Raw genomic sequence first — 18,872 nt, forward strand, 5'->3', positions numbered from 1 at the left:
CTGAGCACCTTTTACCATGCAAGTTATACCTTGTAGTATAACAAGTGTAGGTGTAGTTTATGGATAAAAGTATTTTGCAGACAGGCTTGTGACTGCTCTTGCAGTAATGCCAAAGTGGTTTGGACTTGAGCAAGATTAAGTCAATTTTACTAGGTGCCTCTGACCTCTCAGAGCTTTACTATTACCCAAAAGCATAGTGCCATTGTGTCAGAGGCTAAAGGAGTCAGCACTTTGGAGCTCTGGAAGAGTAAGCAATGGTCTTTCCATAAAAGGCCCTGCAGACACAAGTTTAGTTTAACATTAAACACAGATAAATCTGGATGTGGTCTGTGGTGGTAAAATTTTAATATTTAAGATTTGAGAGGTCTACCTAAGAAGTTTATCCTAACTAAAACATTGCTAACTAAACATCCTAACTAAAACATTTACCCTAACTAAAACATTCCTTTCAACTAAAAGCTAACAGTCTGTGACTGTTTCCACCTCCCCACTTCTGAGCTAAGATAATACTTGGTGTGCCACTCCTATAGGCTCCACCAAGAGCCTTCTTTCTACATTGTCACATTATGTACTGTTTGACTCCTTCTTAGAATTGTGGCTGTTAGCAAGCTGCTTAAGGAGTCCATCCATTCCAGGGATGGATACCTGACTTTGTTAACACTGAAAGGATTGTTTTTCCTCACCTCTTTCTCTTTTTTTCTGAAACAAAAAGCTGGCTGGGTCTCTGTAATAGTTTAGCAGAGAACAGGGGAGCAGAGAGGGAGATGCTGTCTGAATGTTTGCTCACTGTGAGTGTAGTTAATAAAACTTTTATCTGACCTGTCCTAAATTGTACTTGCATTGATATGCACTTGGAGTCCCAGATCTCCAACAGGTCTTAAGATGGGTGTCTTAAAACTCTACTGTGGAATTGGGGGTGGGGCACAACAAAATAAATAATCATTCTTCCTTTCTAAATCACTAACACCCTTCAAACATATATGAAAACCTGAGATAACAAGAAAATATTGTAGTTGGTAAGGCCAAATTGTTACAGAAATGGCAAATTGATTTCTACAGAAAATATAGAGCTTTTGAGATCGCATTGCTAGCAACAGGCACACTACACTCATTTTGAGATCGCATTGCTAGCAATAGGCACACTATACTCATTTCCTGAGGTATCCCTTAAAGTATTACAATACTTCAGGATATTTCTATATTTCTACGGTGAGTCATACAGCTGACATGACTACTATATGACATAGCACATTTTGAAATAGGGAAGGAGAAATTTGATCAGATATGGTTCTTTTTTCAAAGGTGCATCTTCTGTCCTTTTTCTTGGAGAGACAAAATTTCTCTAAATTCATCTGCTAATAACAGTATTTCACTATTTCCAGAGTTTTCTTCCTTTCTTTTTGATGTAATGAAAATGGTTACAATTCTGACATATCTGTGAAAACAGCTTGAACCCACTGAAATCAAAGGCAAAATTATTCATTTGACTTTGGGGCAAGGATTTTTAATGAGCATTCAGTCTCAGTCTTCTTCCCAGAGGAGAAGATGATGTAACTACATGAAGTCAAGAATTCTGTTTTCTTTCTAGTGTAGTATCTAGTGTAGTATATAAATAATATCTATTTGTACTGTTGCACATGAAACTACACAATGTATATTCTCAAGAACTGGGATTTCTCATTATCTGGTATTTAAATAAAGATTTACTTTCTGTAGCTGGAAAAAATCAAAACTGCTTGAAAAGCAGCACAAAAATATGTTTCTCTGATGTTTTAAGATCTTTCCATGAGCATATAAAAAAAAGGTTTGAAGTAGGCATTCACAAATTTTCATTATGCATGGTCAAACAGATTAAGTCTCAAAAGTATGGAATGTAAAGAACCTTGTCATTAAAACAAACATGGACTTAAATCTGGCAAAGTGATAGACTACGTCCATGCACTGAAGCTTAGCATCTGACAAACCACATAGATATGACAACTAGAATCAAAATCCCAATGAGAATGGAGCACAACACCAGAGGCTGGTTATTCAGAGTTGCCTTGGCAGCTCGTTCTGCACATTCAGAGTGAATAGGCAGCTCATTCTGCACACTCAGAGTGAAGACAGAAATAATCCAGTTGATAATAAATAAAACATTGCAAGAGGAAGGGCCTGAACCCTTGTTCATGATTATACATACCTTTACTTTGTCTGCATGGAGTCTAGCAAAGTTTGGTGTGGGCCAGCTAGTACTCTCCCTGGTGAATAGCTGGGCACAATCCAGAGAATGGCACAGGCCTAGGGCCTTTCCCAGTGGGCAGTTTGGACACGGCCAACCCATTCTGACTAACAAGACAGGTTAGCTGTGTTCTGCCAAGCCAGTTGGCCTGACACCTGAGGAGTTGCTCTTGCCTTGTTTTATTTACCAATATGGATGTAGCCAGCAAGTCCATTCTTTTAAGTTACATTGAGAAAGTCCTCTTAATCCTACACTAACAATGATTTATGTTTCTCTGGTTATATCAGAGTCACTTTTGTAAAGTATCTGGTATGTCACATTACTACTCATGAAAAAACTGAGATTCGTAAATGAGATGAATTAATAAAGACTAAGAAGCAGTTTCACAATTAGTGAGTAAAAAATAAAACAGTTTGCTTTCTAACTTCTATATGTGAAAAGTTTCTTCCTGAAATACATGAATGGCAGATGTAAATGTATCCAAAATCCCATAATAGTCATGTTATTCAAAGTTTTCTTTTCCTGAAAACCTCTATCTTCTAATTGGTAGAGGTGCAAAGACTGTAACTGCTACTGAAGTTTTAAGAAATGTTTGTTATTTTACAATGAGGAGTGCTTATAATGGAACAAACTAGCGTAATTCCATTCCAATATAAAAGAGAACAATTTATTAGTCCTCAATAAATACTGTACTCAAATGCACAGGGGAAAATATTATCTTTTGACTTATGCAGCATATGAGTCTACTAATAATTAGGAAAATGACTAGCAAGTTACTGAAGATTACATTACCTTAATGTTAATCAGGAAATCTGGTTTTAATTTTAGATTCTTTATTTTCTCTATTTGCTGTGAAACAGTCATGTATTCCTCTGAGAGAGAAGGAAATCCACTGAGAACATAGCCTGCCGAATACATTTTGTTAAATACATTTTTTAGAAGGTTATGTCAAATATAGGACTAGTTATACTCATCTCCTTTAAAGAAGAATTATTACCACTACCAATACTATTCTCATCTAACTTACTCTCAGTGACAAAATGCAAAGGGAATAAACAATGTTGTAAGAAAAAAAAAAAGACCGTAATACTTTGCATTTTAAATAATCTGTTTTCCTTCTTTTTCATTATTTTAAATGTTTAAAATATTTTTGCTGGTGTTTTTTGTTGTTGTTATAGAAGTATTCAAGCAAAAAAAAAATCTGTTTTTAAATCCTGAAACTTTTCTAACTGGATAATATTGTCAAATGAGAGTCATAGCAACACTTAAAATTTGGGGCAAATTCATTTTCTCAAAATTAACACAACATAGGATCGGTGTGACACTTTCTGATCTCTCATATTGGTAAATTAATCCCTAAATACACTCTCAGTTTACAGATATTCCACAACCTGATGAGCACAAGAAAAGATGCTACCGTCAAATACAAAATGAATTGTAATTGACCAGTAATGGATGCAAAGTGCGTCAAAATTATAGCTAGCTCATTCTAAGAAGTTTAGGCTATAAATATACTTACCAAAATGAGCAACTTCTGGTGACTCAATCTTTTTCAGAATCATTTCTGTAACCAGTTCTTCAGAAATACTTTGACCTTTAAAAAGCAATTCTTGACACTATCGTAAAATGCAAAACATAGTATTATATAATATGTATTTGTCAAGAATGTGACAAAACTTACTAGAAGATTAGACCTTTACCTTAAGCCCATACTCTGTTTCTTCATTAATATTCATTTGAATTACTTCCAAAGCTGAGAAAGCACATCAGACAGAATAAAATAATTAATTAAAAGTATTTTATATACAGACATGTCATGCAGAGATACATACATTCACACACACACATATGAGTATGTATGTGTGCTCCAAGCAACCAGACTATTTTGAAATGAACAGCCATTATATTTAGGGCCATTATTATATTTTGTCCATCCAGAACTTGGTGCCTTCTAGCAATGTCTGGGTAGATGTTTTTCCCTACGATTTAGCCCTATATGTACTACAGACAAATGCACAACAGCAGCTTTGCAGGATTATTTTAACTACTGATTTATATCAAATTAGCATTACTGCTGTGTAAGCCAGAGATGAGTATTTGAGCTCCAACACTTCCCAAATTTTAAAAGAAAGTTTTAGAAAAAGAACTGTTTAGACACACAAAAACAGTTGTGTGTCTAACGGGCTTTTAAAAAAAGGCTTTAAGGGCTTTTAAAAAAGCCTTTATAAACCTACTCCTTATATAGTCTCATTATCTAAAATTAGATAAACATTCAGTTTGACACCCATCAAATTCAAAGGCCTACCCTCTGTCTCTGTGGACAGTGACATCATAGCAGAATGATCCTGGAAGTCTTTCACATTTCTACACCATTGAAATAAGCAGACACTCACAAAAGTTTTCAGGAACGACCCTTAAGGCTACATCTATATTATTAATAAGCCAGGCCAGGGGAAGGTCTTGAAGCCAGGTGGCTCATGCCTATATAGCTAAAATTTTTCTCCGCAAAACATAGTGGCTGTTTTCAAACTGCTCCTAGTAGTAATGATGACTGTCACGCATACTATCCATCATACTATAAATGGGTGTTTGGGAGAGCGCTACTTGCCACGGTCCCAAACCGAGACAGGGACTGTATTAACAAACAACACAGACAACTGAAAATCAGCCCTGTTTTATTTATGAGTATTGACCTATTCATTGGATAAATGGATAGAAAGTATTTTGTTAAATTAAAAAGACAGTGAACACCTTTCCTATTTAATAATGCTCTAACTTTGATTATTTTTTAAATCAATAACACAGCACAGGACAGATATTGATGCATTGGAGCAAGTCCAGTGGAGGGCACCAAGACGATTAAAAGTCTTGAACCTACTAGGAGAAGCCAGAAGAACTGGCCTTGTTCAGCCTGGAGAAAACAGGACAGGTCTTATTGCTGTCTAAAACTACTTAATGGGAAGGCACAAAGACAGAACCACTGTCTTCACAGAAGTTCAGATAGGAGAGGAAGCAACAGACACAAGTAGGAACATGAGAAATTCCAGTGGGGTAATTAGGAAGCAATTTTTCATCATGAAGGTGGCAAAACATTGGAAAGTGTTGCCCAGAGAGGTGGTGGAGTCTCCATCCTTGGAGATACTCCAGTCTCAACTGGACACACCCCTGAGCAACCTTCTCTAGTTGTCCCTGCTTTGACTGGAAGGTTGGACTCGATGACCTCTGGAGGTCCTTTCTGAGCTATATTATTCATGTTTCTGTACGTTGAATTTCTTTGTTTCCTTCTTTTTGATGCGGAAAATGAAAAAAACCCTATTAGCATAAGTTGAAGGAATGTGTGCGTGTGTACACGTGTGGGCACACTAGACAAAAGGAGATTAAAAGAAATATCGTAAGCAAAAGAAGAAAAGAATAATTCTCTGAATCTACTAGAAATAAGGCATAAAAATGCAGTAAGTGAGATTTACATCAGTCATTAAGAAAAACTTTCTAATGGCAAAGACTGTGTTGCAGAGATAGACTGCCTAGAGATTTTTGAAAACGAATTTGATAGACAGTTGTCAGTAATGGTTTAAATACATTCAAACAGTGTGGATTGGCTTAAGTACATTTCTAAGGTCCCTTCCGATTTTGGTCTGATCTATGTTTTGGAGCGGGTATTAATTTTTTGTTAGATGATCCTATGAATTAAAAATTCTATATTTACATAAGTCCAAAAAGCACTTTACTAAAACTGAATTTTACCATATTATAATTCCAAATCTTCAACATAAGATAAAGATACTTAATTTGATAAATAAGCTTGTGTATTCACAGGAATATGAAGTGTTACACCATCCACCAGAAGGCTTTTATTAGAACAATAAAAAATACTATGGAGCACATTTAAAAGAAAAAATGTAATGAAAATCGATATATAAAGAGTTAGTTCATAATCAGAACAACTGTACACATATATACCATAAAATCAGATTTATAATTTGGTGTCTCCAAAGAGGCACTCAGGAAATTGCTTCATAGTTAAGGTTATTATGTGCTTTCTTTTCTTCTCGTTGAAAAGATGATATTAGCCTTCAAACTGGTAGGACAAATCTGGTGGAAAAGTTTTATTTTTTCATAAAACTTAAGTGAATGAATCAAGATTTGTAAATTCTAATGTCACGGATACAAAAATATTACCAGGGCTTTAAAAAAATTACAGATTTTAATATTTTTTTAGTTACTGCTGACAAAATTAGTACAAAAGAAAACTGCCAGAGATGTAATTATTTTTTGTAGGAACCTACTTTCTTGCTGAGATGCCTTGAAATGAAAAAAAAATCTCTAGGAATGTGTTGATAGGGAACAAGATAACATTGTAAGCAACAAATTTTACTCTACAGATCTTCAAAAATCTTTGATGAGAAAGACTGTCAGAAATGGAGCTGGATACCTTAGAAAATGAAATGGTATCTTGTATTCTGGTAAATGCCTGGAGGGAGAAATTAACTACATCTTCTGAAATAAGCCATTGGATATTTTTGTTTTAGAAATTTGAAAGTGCCAGCTCCTATTCCTTCCATTATTACTTATACAGATACAAAAGCTACGCTTGTTTCCTGGAGTACATCCCCCCCCTTGTATTAGGCACTGCACAAACAGAAAGGAAAGATCCTGCTATTTTTTCATGGTCTGTACTGGAAAATCTCTGTGCTCTCTGGAGTTGAATGAGTTGCCTCCATGTGAACAAGAAGGGTCACATGAATCACCTTACAGGATTGGGAATCGAACTTGATTATTATGTGTTACGTATATCCCCTTCTGGGGAAAAAAAAAAAAAAAAAAAAAAAAAAAGTGGTTTTCTAAGCCTCTCTATAACTAAAAGGCCATTTTTCAGCAATTGCATTTCTGGCAAAATGGTTACTTGGTCCTTATCAGTAGTCTTTACTGCAATCGGAAACATGTCATTTTGAATTACAGGGAACAGCAAGGATATTCTAAACCAAAAGATATTATGAAGCCAATGCAATGTTCGAAATATAGTGTATGTTTACCTTCTATGAAAATGCATTTCCATATTTGCGCTAGTTTTCTAGCTAATGTTTTCTTTCCAGAACCCTTAAAATGAAAAATACACATTTAAAAGAAAAAGAGGCAGAAGGAAAAAAAACTCAAACATATTACACAATAAAGAATATATTTTCATATGATAAAAACAATTAAAAGCTACCATCAGGATTAGGGCCTCCGAGTTATGCACTGGGCAAACACAAACACTCTTTTTAATACCATCCTCTACTTTATACTGCCTAGCATTGCTAATATACTGCTACTGTCCTTTGCAGTTAATTATTTCCAAAGTAATTATACTGACTTTGTTTCTGAGTAACTCTATCTAAAACTCATCTATGATTTGCACATAAATTCCTATGAGAAACTCTTTAGGACTGAAATTTATCTTCAGTCTCAAAGCAAATTATGACACAAACCTGTTCAGCTGTTTCCGAGTAAGATACATAGGAATAGTATTCTTTGACTAAAACAATTAATACATAAGAACTGCCCTTGTTAGTCCACAAATCTGGTTTAGATACTGACAAAATGTTTATCTTATCGCTTACATTAATCCTGAGGAACTAACATAACCAAGAGTAACGAGGCCTGTAAGAGTACAGTGGGATGGGATTTTGCAAATTTTTGCAAAACTCACCATCTTCCACCCATAGGATTATGCCCTTTTTTCAAGGAGATACAAGAAGACCTTTTTTGACCGTCTGTTTGCCCTACAAATTTTGTAATTAAAAAATAGTAAAAAACCACAAATAAATCACATTCCCAGTTAACAGTGTATGAGCAAACACTCCAGCTCACTCATACCTTACATCTTACAGGTGTGATGAGAATATATATATTTGGTTTTGCTTTAATGGGACTATGTTTCTAACTTAAAAGAAATATCTTAAATAAGATAGATGCTCTACACATCAGCCATATAAATGAAAGATATTATCATAAAAATAGAATATTTAATTCCCTGCCCTCTTGGCCAGGCCTGTGCAATTTCAACCCCTTGTTAAAATTTATATTAATATCAAACATTTACTGAAGGCAATGATTTCAGATGAGAAAATCTATTTCTTATATGTTTTTTGCATTGTCTTTCAAGGAGTATTTTATGCTGGCTTCATCTATAAAAATGTAAAGTTACCTTTTTCATGTAAGGTTAGAAATTTGACATTTGTTTAAAACTAGGTGAGCCAGTCCACTGTAGTTTTCTACTGAGCTGAATGAACTCTTTCAGGTCTCATGCTGATCATGAGGCACACTTGTTGGCTATCACCTTATACAGTCTCACTGTAATGTTCGCATCTCATCCACTTGCAGGACACCGCCCTGCCTCCTTTCTCAGTTTGGTCAGATGTAAAGATTTGCAGCCAAGCATTACCCAGCAATTGGAGCCAAGGAGTAAGAAAGGATGCAGACCTGTGCAAACACTAGGGACTGGGAGCCTTGCAGCCTGGTGAAAGTCTTTGAAGAAAGGAAATGTAGCTGTATCTTAGCACTATGGCAGTGATTTGGGGCTTGATTTGGTGGGTCAACTGGCACTGAAGTTTGCATTGGTTGCTAGTTCTAGGTGCACACCATTTATCTCTCTACCTACTAGGGAGCGCAAAGCAGATTTCCATACAGTCATTTCAGGCTCTGTTGTGGTACCTAATGGAAGCACACACAAATGCAGAGGGCAAGCTGCTAGAGGACCTTGTGTGCACAGTGGAAGTGGGGTGCTCTGAAGGCACCTTTCATGGGTAACCGCAGTGTTCAAAAGGAAAGCAGCTTTCAGGGCACCAGTGGTGTGTTTGAGCACATACCAGATTCAGTATAGACATAAGGCAAACTTGCACCAAAAAAGAACCCCCTTCAGCAAACAAAGGCACTAATGTAAAACCACCCGTAGAGTCTCCTACATTTGGGAAAAAGAAACCTGAGAAGTCTAGGATTACAAAACATCAAATTTCCTAAGTAAAGGAGGCCACAAATCATTTGAGAAAAAGAGAGACCTTGAATTATAGTTAAAATACAGTGTAAATCTCCTTATCAGGACACCTTGGTGGATTTCAGTTATTCCCAAATATATGACATAGAATTATGTCAAAGTTTTACTATTAAAGTTAAAATATTTCATATCTCATTGCATGTCTGTAAGTCAGTACATTAACCTGAAGGTTCTTTTATGCCTATTTATGTCTTTAATCTGCCAAGTTTTTTAAAAGTTAGAATACTGAAATAACATAAAAACAATCCAGTTGCCAATGTGAAAAGAGAAGAAACTTTTTAGGCAACGTGTGACTTTTAATTACAGTAATAACACTTCTAATTGTAATTGGCTGGTCACTCAGGCCAAAAATTGGCCTCACTAAATGAGATCAGAATCTTTACCACACTCTGCAGGATTTGCAAAGTAGAAAAGATAAAAAAGTAGGTCTTTGATCTTTTTGGCAGTGTCACTAAACTAATGTTTTGAAAGGAAAAGTAAAATTGTTAGCAGAATATCTGAAGAAAAAACTTCTGTCAGACATCTTACTGGCTTTCCAAGGATAATTAAGCAAGTGGGCTTGGACAACAGAAAGGATTTTTCAGCTTCATCTTCATTGAAGATATCTGCAAAGGGCTGAGCTTGTTTTTCCTCTTGTGAAGCCATAAAATTATCTAAGACTGGGAAAAAAAAAAAGCTTGTTATAAAATACAGTAGCTTACATATGTGTAAAATGACACATACTTAAAAGTGGATCTGCATAGCAATGTGATACAAGGTGAATTGCTTTGTAACAAAAGCTGTTATAATAAAAAGCATTTACAGAACATACACGCTGCACACATTACTAAGAGAAGAGTCGCTTCCCAAAAATAAGGGATTGTCGGAACCACCCCCGATCGCCAGCTGCAACTATATGGATGTTGATAATGACTTCTTCCTGACTCTCAGACTGCCTGTAGCTCTTTTTTAAACAGCATGTAGTTGGTTCATTGCCTTTTCCTTCCTGTTCCAATCAGCACACAGTTGTAACTTCTCTCTGGTCCCTGATGAGACCTTCGCTTGTGAGCTTCAGACACAGAAGAGCCCCATCATGGTCAATGGAACTACTCGCTGTCTCCGCAGCTAGGTACACGAATAAGGCTTTGCAGAATTAAATCATGGTTCATGATCTGTTCTGTAATCCCCTCATAAATCCCAGCTCTTCCAGGACTGCAAGAGAATGCACATCCAGCACTATGCAATGAAGCGAAACAGAAACAAGTTTCTAATTAAGGTAAGCTGGAGCAAAATTTGGGTGGGCCGTTCAAACAAATGGAGTCCAAAACTGTGAGGAGCTTCATGAAGCATGGTTTGAAGAAGGCAAAACAAAACCTCGCTTTCTTTACCCCCACTCCCCCCAGTCATTTTTAAATTAAAAAATTCTACTTCAGGATAGAAATCTGAAAAAGTTTGTTGTGAAACATCAAACTGAAATGTTCTGACACTTTCAGAAGACCTTCTGAACGACAGGGACAGTATTTTAACATTAAAAAAGCCACCACACACAAACCAACCCTTCATTTCTCTCAGGGAAACTCACTGGCTGAACTTAACCTGTAGCAGTTCCACTTCACTTTTCCAGCAGTTTCACTCCTTCCCAAACCTTCCCACTTAAGGGGCAATTTCCTAATTACAGTAACCACCCCAACCAAACCAAAGAAATAAACCAGACCCCCCTGCCCCGACCAAATGCCTGGCGGGGCCTTGTTTCCCCCCCGCCCCGCCAGCACGCCCCTGACCGGCGGCGCGAAGCCGATCCCCGCGGCCGGCGGCCCTCAGGGAGGGGGCGGGAGGGGGGGGTCACTTACGTTGGGCGAAGCGCGGCGGGAGGGGGAGAGCGAGGGCGCAACGGCCGCCGCGCGCACCCCGCCGCCACCGGCTTGTGTACCCCCGTAACCCGGGCAACCGGAGAGCACCGCCCCCTTCCCTTCGCCCCGCCCCCTCGGAAGCCCCCGGGCGGGGCGGGGGCTTCGGAGCTGTTCCTGGTGCTGACCCTGCAGGCGGACCCGCCCGCGGCGGCAGTGCGCGCCGCACCCCGCAACGAGCGGCGCCCGGCGGGAGCAGCGGCTGACGGCGCCGCCGACTCGCCTGTCCCGGCGGCCCGCCCCCGCCGCGCCGGGAGCCGCGCTGCTGCGGGGCCACGCGTGACGCGGCTCCACCGCCACCTCAGGCGGCGGCGCAGGCGCTCTCTCTCCCCCGCCTGTGGGCGCGCCTGCGCGGTGGCGTGCCGGCACTTCCGGCTTCCACCCGTCCCGGCAGTGGGCGGTTGGGGCTGGTCCGCGGTCCCCAGGCTCGTCGCGTCGCCCCCTCCGGCAGGAGCTCGGCTTGTCCCTCGCCTGCTGGCGGGCAGCCCCCCTGCCCCCGCCGTGCCTTCGGGCCGGGGCAAGGCCCGAGCCCTGCGCGGCCGCCATGCCGGCGGCGGCGGCCGCCGCCCCCATGATCAGCTCAGTGCAGAAGCTGGTGCTGTACGAGACCAGGGCTGTAAGTAGCGTCTGCCCCGCCGCCGCCGCCCCCGGGGGGCGGGGAGGAGCCCCGCCTGCCGGCCCCGGCGCTGGGGGCGCGGGCTGGGGGCTGCCGCACCGGGCGTGGGGCAGAGCGGGAGGATGTCCCTGCTCCCTGTCGTGCTGGCTTGGCCCTGCCCGGGGCTGCTGCCTTTGCTGGCCTGCAGCTTGTCAAAAACTGTTCCTTACCTTTTTCTTCTTTTGTTGGGTTTCTTTTTTTTTTTTGGTCACACATCCAAAGCATACGAATAACTAAAAAAAGTTTATAAAATTCCTGTCTTCACTGTGTCTCTGACTTAAACGAAGAGCTGGTTTCCATCCTAAGTGCCATTAGTGTACAGAAGCCTAGAATCTGAGCTATGCAGTGCTGTAAGCTCAAGGCCTGGGCTGCCAGGCTGCAGTGGGTGCTGCAGGCTGCCAGGCTGGAAAGTTTAGGCCCCACGTCGCTGCTGTTAGCATTTGCGCAGCTCCCTCCTTGTTTTGTTGTGCAGCTGTTGTCACTCAGCCAGGCTAACAGTGCTGACCCGTGCCATGGTGAATTAAAACTGGACAGCTGAAGTTGTCCAGAATTAATGAATTAAGATTTGAATTTAGCGTGTAAACGGGATGGCTGAAGTGGTTACCACCCGCACCTGTCTGTTTACTACTTCTGGGGGATTTCGGTTCTCATCATCTGAATGGCTTGTGGAGCAACTTCCAGTTTGTGGTCTGACCTCTGGAAGTAAGCTGTTGAAGATTTTTAGCATTCCTTAATAGTTCTGTTGCAGAAACTGTAGGGATGTGCTATTCATAGTACTTTTTGCCATGGGCAAAGTGGATTAGAGGTTTGAGTGGTAATTGCTTCTTTAGTCATGCGATGAGCACTGTGTGCGAGGCAGAATCCGACTCTTGGTGTAGATAACCTGAGATAATACCACTGTGTTTATCATCCTTTAGCTCCCAATAAAATGTCTTTGTTTAGTTTCTCTTGTTTCACAGTGTGTTGTTTTTTCACTTGAGGTAGTTTTGGGTAGAGTTAGGTACCATGCCTTTAAGTGCAACAACTAGCTGTAGTTCCAAGTTCAGATGTTAGCTGTAGTGATAATAGAAAGATAGTTTTTACACTGAAGTCAGTGTAGCCTCTTGAAAACGTACCAAAATGGCAGATTAAAGCATGCAGAATTATTGATACCAGTAAATGGAAAAATTGAGATTACTCTTCCTTTCCAGAATGTTACTTGTTTTCACCTATGCCTGAAGGAATTTTGATGGCTGCCTTAACGCATCTTTCTCAGCATTGCTGGAAAACACTGTTGCTTTATTTTCAGCTAAATCATTGCTATATGGGAGAAGGGCAATGGGGAAGTATGATTCCTGAATCAGGTCCTGAATTTAGCTGTTCTTGGCTTGCAACTCATGCTACTTTTCAGCTAGCTGAGATTTGGCTTTTTGTGACTGGCATGCATGGATATCTGGCTTACTTTTCTCTGAGTTTTAAGGCTGAGTTGCTGAGAGAAAACCTGCTATTTACAGAGACAATATTATGCTTTAGGGTTCTGTCAGCTAGCTACAATTCTGTAGGCCTCTCAAGCTGATCCTGTTAGTTCAGGAACCACAGTCTTTCATATCTGGCTAGTGGTAGCTGGCAGTATCTGCCCGAACGGTCAGGTTTGCCCGTGCTTTGCTGTGTTCAGAATTCAGTAAGGGGCAGATCCAGCAGTCCTGATCTCTCAAGGAGGCAAGATGGTTTTGATCAGCCATGAGAGGCAGTGGTTTGTGCATCAGTATATGCCACTTTAAATGTCTCAGCTGAGTAATGGTGTCTCAAACCTGTTTATTCAGTCACTTCTTGTGCGGGATGTAAATGGAATATTTTCCCTGAAAATGGTTATATGTTCTTACTAAAAAATAAAAAAGTATGCTATACTACCGCGAGTTGCAGTCCTTTGAGTTTTGAAATTCAAGTCCTAGTCCTTTTTTTCCAAAGGAAAAATGCTATAGGAGTAATTTTGGAGTAATTATTTGGAAAGGGTTGATGCACTTAATAAAAACCACACATTCATGTAGGTTGGAAGGGACTTCTGGGGTTCATCTAGTCCAGCCCCCTGCTGAAAGCAGCTTCAGTGAGAGCATGATGTCAGGGCTGTGCCCAGCTGAGTTTTGAATATCTCCAAGTATGGAGATTCTACAGCCTCTGCAGACAACATGTTCTAGTGCTTGACCACCCTCATGGTTTTAAAAAAAAAAGGGGCAAGGGGTCGGAGGTGGGGAAGAAATTCCTTATATTAAGTTGGAATTTTGTGTATATCAACTTGTATCTGTTGCATCTTGTCCATCCATTGTTCACCCCTTGGAATAGTTTGGCTGTGTCTTATCTATACCTTCTCGTTAGATAGTTTTAGACAGCAGTAAGGTCCTGCCAAAGCTTTCTGAAGGCTGAACAAACCCAGTTCTCTCAGTCTCTCCCAATGCATCATGTGCTCTGTCCTCCTGACCATCTTGGTAGCTTGATGTCTATCTTGTACTGGGGAGCCCAAAACTGGACTTCAGACTTGATCAGGTCACAGAGAGTTTTAGAGGGAAATTTGCTGTTACAGCTGATTCAGTGTCACGTTGGGCTGCTGACAAAAGTTCCCACTTCGTCTCCCCAAGGTATCCCTCATGCAGCCTCCTTTGCATAAAATCTCACAATCATGTAGTCGCAAGCTGTGACAGTTAGTCACTGATATGACGGAAGCATCACCCAGACGTAAAATTGAATAGCTTTCTCCTGATGCATGTTACTCTTCTGATTTCCCTAAGGCCATACGCTTGCAATGTAAGCATGTGGGACCAGGAGTTATATCAGATATAGGGTAATGTGAAACTATATCCTTAGATTCCTTGTGGAGACCCTGAGTGGGCAAGGAAAGGATGACTGAAGTTGTCAGCAGTGGGAGAAACAGTGGAGTTTACACTGATCATACTCCGTATTCCTGTAAAACCCCTCTGTGTTAAAGGAGGAAGAGACAAAATGGATGAGAAAGTGGAAATGGTTAGGCAGGTTTCTTTTGGTTGATTTTTTTTTTTTTTGAGTTACGAATAAAGTAGCATTATTTAAGTCAAACAGGAAAGGCTCTGATAGTGTTATTGGTGTCAAACAAAAAAGACTCCTAGAGGTGCGGAGAACTGAATTCACAGTGTCAATTCAAGCAACAGAGAAAACAATTCTATATTTTCTATTAATGTTTATATTTAGGGTCGTTACTGAGACCTACCTTTTAAACTGATGCTTTGGGTCAATAAATATGACAGAGATGTGAATTGTATCTCCTGTTTGCCCTGGGAAGTTGAAGGCTTATTTAGAAGCAGTCAGAAAAAAGAACTGAAACAGTTGTATTCAGATCAATGTCAATTATCTTTTCATTTTATGCATATATTTACTGCTGAAATGCACGCCAGAGGGCAGTAAAGATATTTCAGCAATATGACTAATAAGAAAAAAAAGATATTTTCCTCTCTTCTTCAGGAGAAGATGGAACTTTTGTGTATCCCCCAAATGAAGCCCACCTGAAAGCTGTAGGTTAGTTTATTGGAAATTGTCATTCTCCTGAGGCAGTGTGACATTGAACAAGTCAATTTGCGCCATCTCTATGAAGGCATATCACTTGCCTATCTTTCAGGATATTATGAGGCTTAATTAATATTATTTTATTCAAATCAGGTTCTTCTACAGTCTCCATCTCCACAGTATCCAAATGACTTGCACAAGCTTATTAAGCAATGTGACTAGCATAATTACCTGTAGATTTTTCTGCCCTTTTCCCCAGGGAAAACTTTGTGGGTTTGTTGGTTTCTTTTTTTTTTTTTTAATTTCATTTCTTCTAAAAATAATTTGAACATCTTTATATTAACAAAAACAAGGTTTGCTTATTTAGTGCTGAAGTTAGTCTGTGGTCAAATTGGAGAAACTTTAATGTAGAAGATGATTTCACAGAAAAAGCTACAGAATTCTTACTGAATTATGAAGCACACTGATTTATATAGATGGTTATCTGACACATTTAAAAAATGTTGAAAGTGGTGAACAATCTACTGGGCAACCATTAGCTATCATAATTTTCTAGCTAGAAGTGGCTGTGAAATTTGGTCTCTCTGGTTTCGTTTAGTTTCGTTAGCAGAAGACAGCCCCTCTCAGCTGACTGTCCTATTCCCTCTGTAATGGCGTTCCAGGAATGGCGATGACGTACTGGAGCAGAGGATGGAGTTGGGACAAGAGAAGGAGTTTTGTGAAACTCAGGAAAGCGCTGTTTCTGTCTTAAATGTCTTGATATACTGCCAGATATATGGGCAATAAAATATAGAAACTTAAATCAACTGGTGTATGTGGGATCTGAGACCATTTATGAGTAGGGCAGATACTTGGTGGAATAGCAGTGATGAGAACACCACAAGTTTTGAAGGGTATATGCTATTCAGGCAGAACAAAAATAAAATTTGAAAGTGGTAGCACCACACTGCATATGAAAGATGGGCCTTCCAATGTCTGCCTATGTTGTTTTGGTGATATATGTTTTATTTCTTTTGTCTTGTGTTGTCCTGGGTGTCATCATGTAGTCACTAGATCAAAAGGAGAGAGATACTCTTATAGATTTGGTTTTGTTGCGAATCCACTTTTCTGGATGGAATGGTGATAAGGTGTGCTGGTTTTGGCTGGGATAGAGTTAATTTTCTTCATAGTAGCTAGTATGGGGCTGTGTTTTGGATTTGTGCTGGAAACAGTGTTGATGATAAAAGAGACATTTTAGTTGTTGCTAAGTAGTGCTTATACTAAATCAAGGACTTTTCAGCTTCCCACGCTCTGCCAGGTGCATGAGAAGTTGGGAGGGGTACAGCTGGGACAGCTGACCCAAACTGGCCAAAGGGCTATTCCGTACCACATGATGTCATGCTCAGCGTCTAAAGCTGGGGGAAGAATAAGGAAGGGGGGGGACGTTTGGAGTGATGGCATTTGTCTTCCCAGGTAACCATTACGGATGATGGAGCCCTGCTTTCCTGGAGATGGCTGAACACCTGCCTGCTGAAAGTAGTGAATTAATTCCTTGTTTTGCTTTGCTTGTGTGTGCAGCTTTTGCTTTACCTATTAAACTGTCTTTATCCCAGCCCACGAGTTTTCTCACTTTTACTCTTCCGATTCTTTCCCCCATCCCACTGTGAGGGAGTGAGCCAGCGGCTGTGTGGTGCTTGGTTGCCGGCTGGGGTTAAACCATGACATGAGGGGTTTGTGGATAAATGATGACAAATTGAGGTATGTAAGTGTAACAGAAGGATGAAGAAAAATAAGTGGTTTTTTTATTTTTTTATTTCCAAATTTATTTCTATTTTTTATTTCCAAAATGAATTTTGTTATGGCCGTAAAACTAAATGAGTATTTTTCCTTGTTTAAAGTAAGAATTTACTTTATGAGTACGAATGTACTGAAAAAGGGGTGAAGATAAAATGAGTAACAAGAATGAGGTTATGAAAAAGGGAACAATGAGTGTTGGGGTAGAAATAAAATTAAATATATTCAACATGCAAATTGGAAGATGTAGGCATACTAAACAGTGGAACGACTGTAAATATTTTCAAGTTGTTCAAGGGTGGTGCTGTGACTGCAACATGACAGGTGGAACATTTAATCCATTCTGAAGTCCTGTACGTAATTTTCTGTAGGAAAGCAATTGAAAATCAAGGTAAATGACATAAAATGCAGTCTAGACTTACAAAGATGCTATCAGATTAACCTGGTTGTTTTGCCCATCTTAATCTAAAAATTAGATGGCCTTACATACTTAAATCAAATCCTCTATGGAGGTGCAGTGCCACAAGGAAAATCTCTGGCTTCGCTAATGGAAGGAGGGAGGTTAGTAGACAAGTTAGTGTGACGTGAATAAGGAATCATCTCATAGGGTTGATTTTTTTCAAGTAATGGTTTTAGGACTGATATACTTCAGCATTTTCAGTAATGTTATTAGCCCAAAATGTGGGTCAGCTCTGATTAGAGTTTTGAAATATTGCAAATAAAGGATAATCAGAGCACAAGATAGCAAGAAATGATGATGACCCTCAGGAGTAGATGAAAGAAATAATTTGAAATAGAAGAGTATACTATGAAACTTCATGCACCTTAGGATAGATTACACACCAATGAAAGTTTGTTGAGAGTTTATCCATTCAGAAGCAGTGGAGGGGGAGGAGGAGGATCTGGGTGTTTTATCTGAAGAAGAGGTGGGACGTTGAGCCGCTGATGAAGTACAACTCAAAAGGCAGATGTGGTCTTTTGTGGTATGGTCATTAATGAGAAATACTAATGTATCTCTATAATGACACCTTGTATGGTATATTGTGTACACTTTCTGTCCATATTCATTTAAGAAATAAGAACTGAACCAGGAACAGGTCCATTGAGGTAACATAGATGCTAGAGATGTCTTGGGAGGAGCAAAGGGTCAGCAAGATTTCTTTAGTCTACTGAAGTAAGTGCTGAAAAGGCATCCAGTTATGTTTCTGAAAGCATTCCAGCAGAATAGATGCTAAAGAGGGGAGAAGTATTTGGCTAAAGGAAAATGCATAGATTGATGATTAATAGATTTAGCTGAAAATTAGAAGGGAGAATCTTGAGGAACCCCTCAGTGGAGCAGCAAGAGCCAAGTCCTGTTTGGGACAAAAAAGCTTTGGTTGCCCTGGGACAAAAGGGAATTACCGAATGCTGTGGCAGTAGGATGCAGAGTGGGTAACCATTCCTATATGCCCCGAGAGTGGTGCTTGGCAGGGTGCGTTCTTAAAATTTCTCATCTTGAAAAAGCTTCTTTTGAAGGGTTTCAACAGATCACAGGAAGCAGACAGCATGCCAACTGAATTTTTGCTGTTTTCAGGTACCTCTCTTTGCCCCTTATCATCTCTTCCTTTCTTCATGCCATTCTGCCAGATTCTATGAGAGATGAAAGATAGATACTCCCTGAATTGCTGTAGGTTCTATAGAAAGAAGGAACATAGTGGAGTTTTTGCTATGCCTTACATCTAGGTGTAATTATTTTTCTCCCCTTCTTTGGTGTAGTAGAGAAAAAAGGCTGAACCTATACCTTTTTTTTAACCC

At 39.8% G+C, this 18,872-nt stretch overlaps 2 protein-coding genes across 4 annotated transcripts in view; one reads left to right on the top strand and one right to left on the bottom strand.

The window, feature by feature from the left end:
* AK9 (adenylate kinase 9) overlaps positions 1-11,217 on the bottom strand; it is a 70,876-nt gene extending 59,659 nt beyond the window's left edge. Inside the window, exons 1-6 of the mRNA XM_075498528.1 lie at positions 11,084-11,217; positions 9,783-9,913; positions 7,255-7,318; positions 3,922-3,974; positions 3,741-3,837; positions 3,014-3,126 (exon numbers count right to left, since the gene is read on the bottom strand). Coding sequence (XP_075354643.1) covers positions 3,014-3,126; positions 3,741-3,837; positions 3,922-3,974; positions 7,255-7,318; positions 9,783-9,899 — 444 coding nt within the window. The 5' untranslated portion in view covers positions 9,900-9,913; positions 11,084-11,217. The remainder of the gene's footprint in view (positions 1-3,013; positions 3,127-3,740; positions 3,838-3,921; positions 3,975-7,254; positions 7,319-9,782; positions 9,914-11,083) is intronic.
* Positions 11,218-11,525: 308 nt separating this feature from the next.
* FIG4 (FIG4 phosphoinositide 5-phosphatase) overlaps positions 11,526-18,872 on the top strand; it is a 73,668-nt gene continuing 66,321 nt past the window's right edge. For all 3 annotated transcript variants that reach the window (XM_075498540.1, XM_075498541.1, XM_075498542.1), the window contains exon 1: positions 11,526-11,756. In XM_075498540.1, the coding sequence (XP_075354655.1) occupies positions 11,685-11,756 (72 nt within the window). In that variant the 5' untranslated portion in view covers positions 11,526-11,684. The remainder of the gene's footprint in view (positions 11,757-18,872) is intronic.

Source organism: Mycteria americana, chromosome 3 (assembly GCF_035582795.1).
Source record: "Mycteria americana isolate JAX WOST 10 ecotype Jacksonville Zoo and Gardens chromosome 3, USCA_MyAme_1.0, whole genome shotgun sequence".
NCBI classification, from domain to species: domain Eukaryota; kingdom Metazoa; phylum Chordata; class Aves; order Ciconiiformes; family Ciconiidae; genus Mycteria; species Mycteria americana.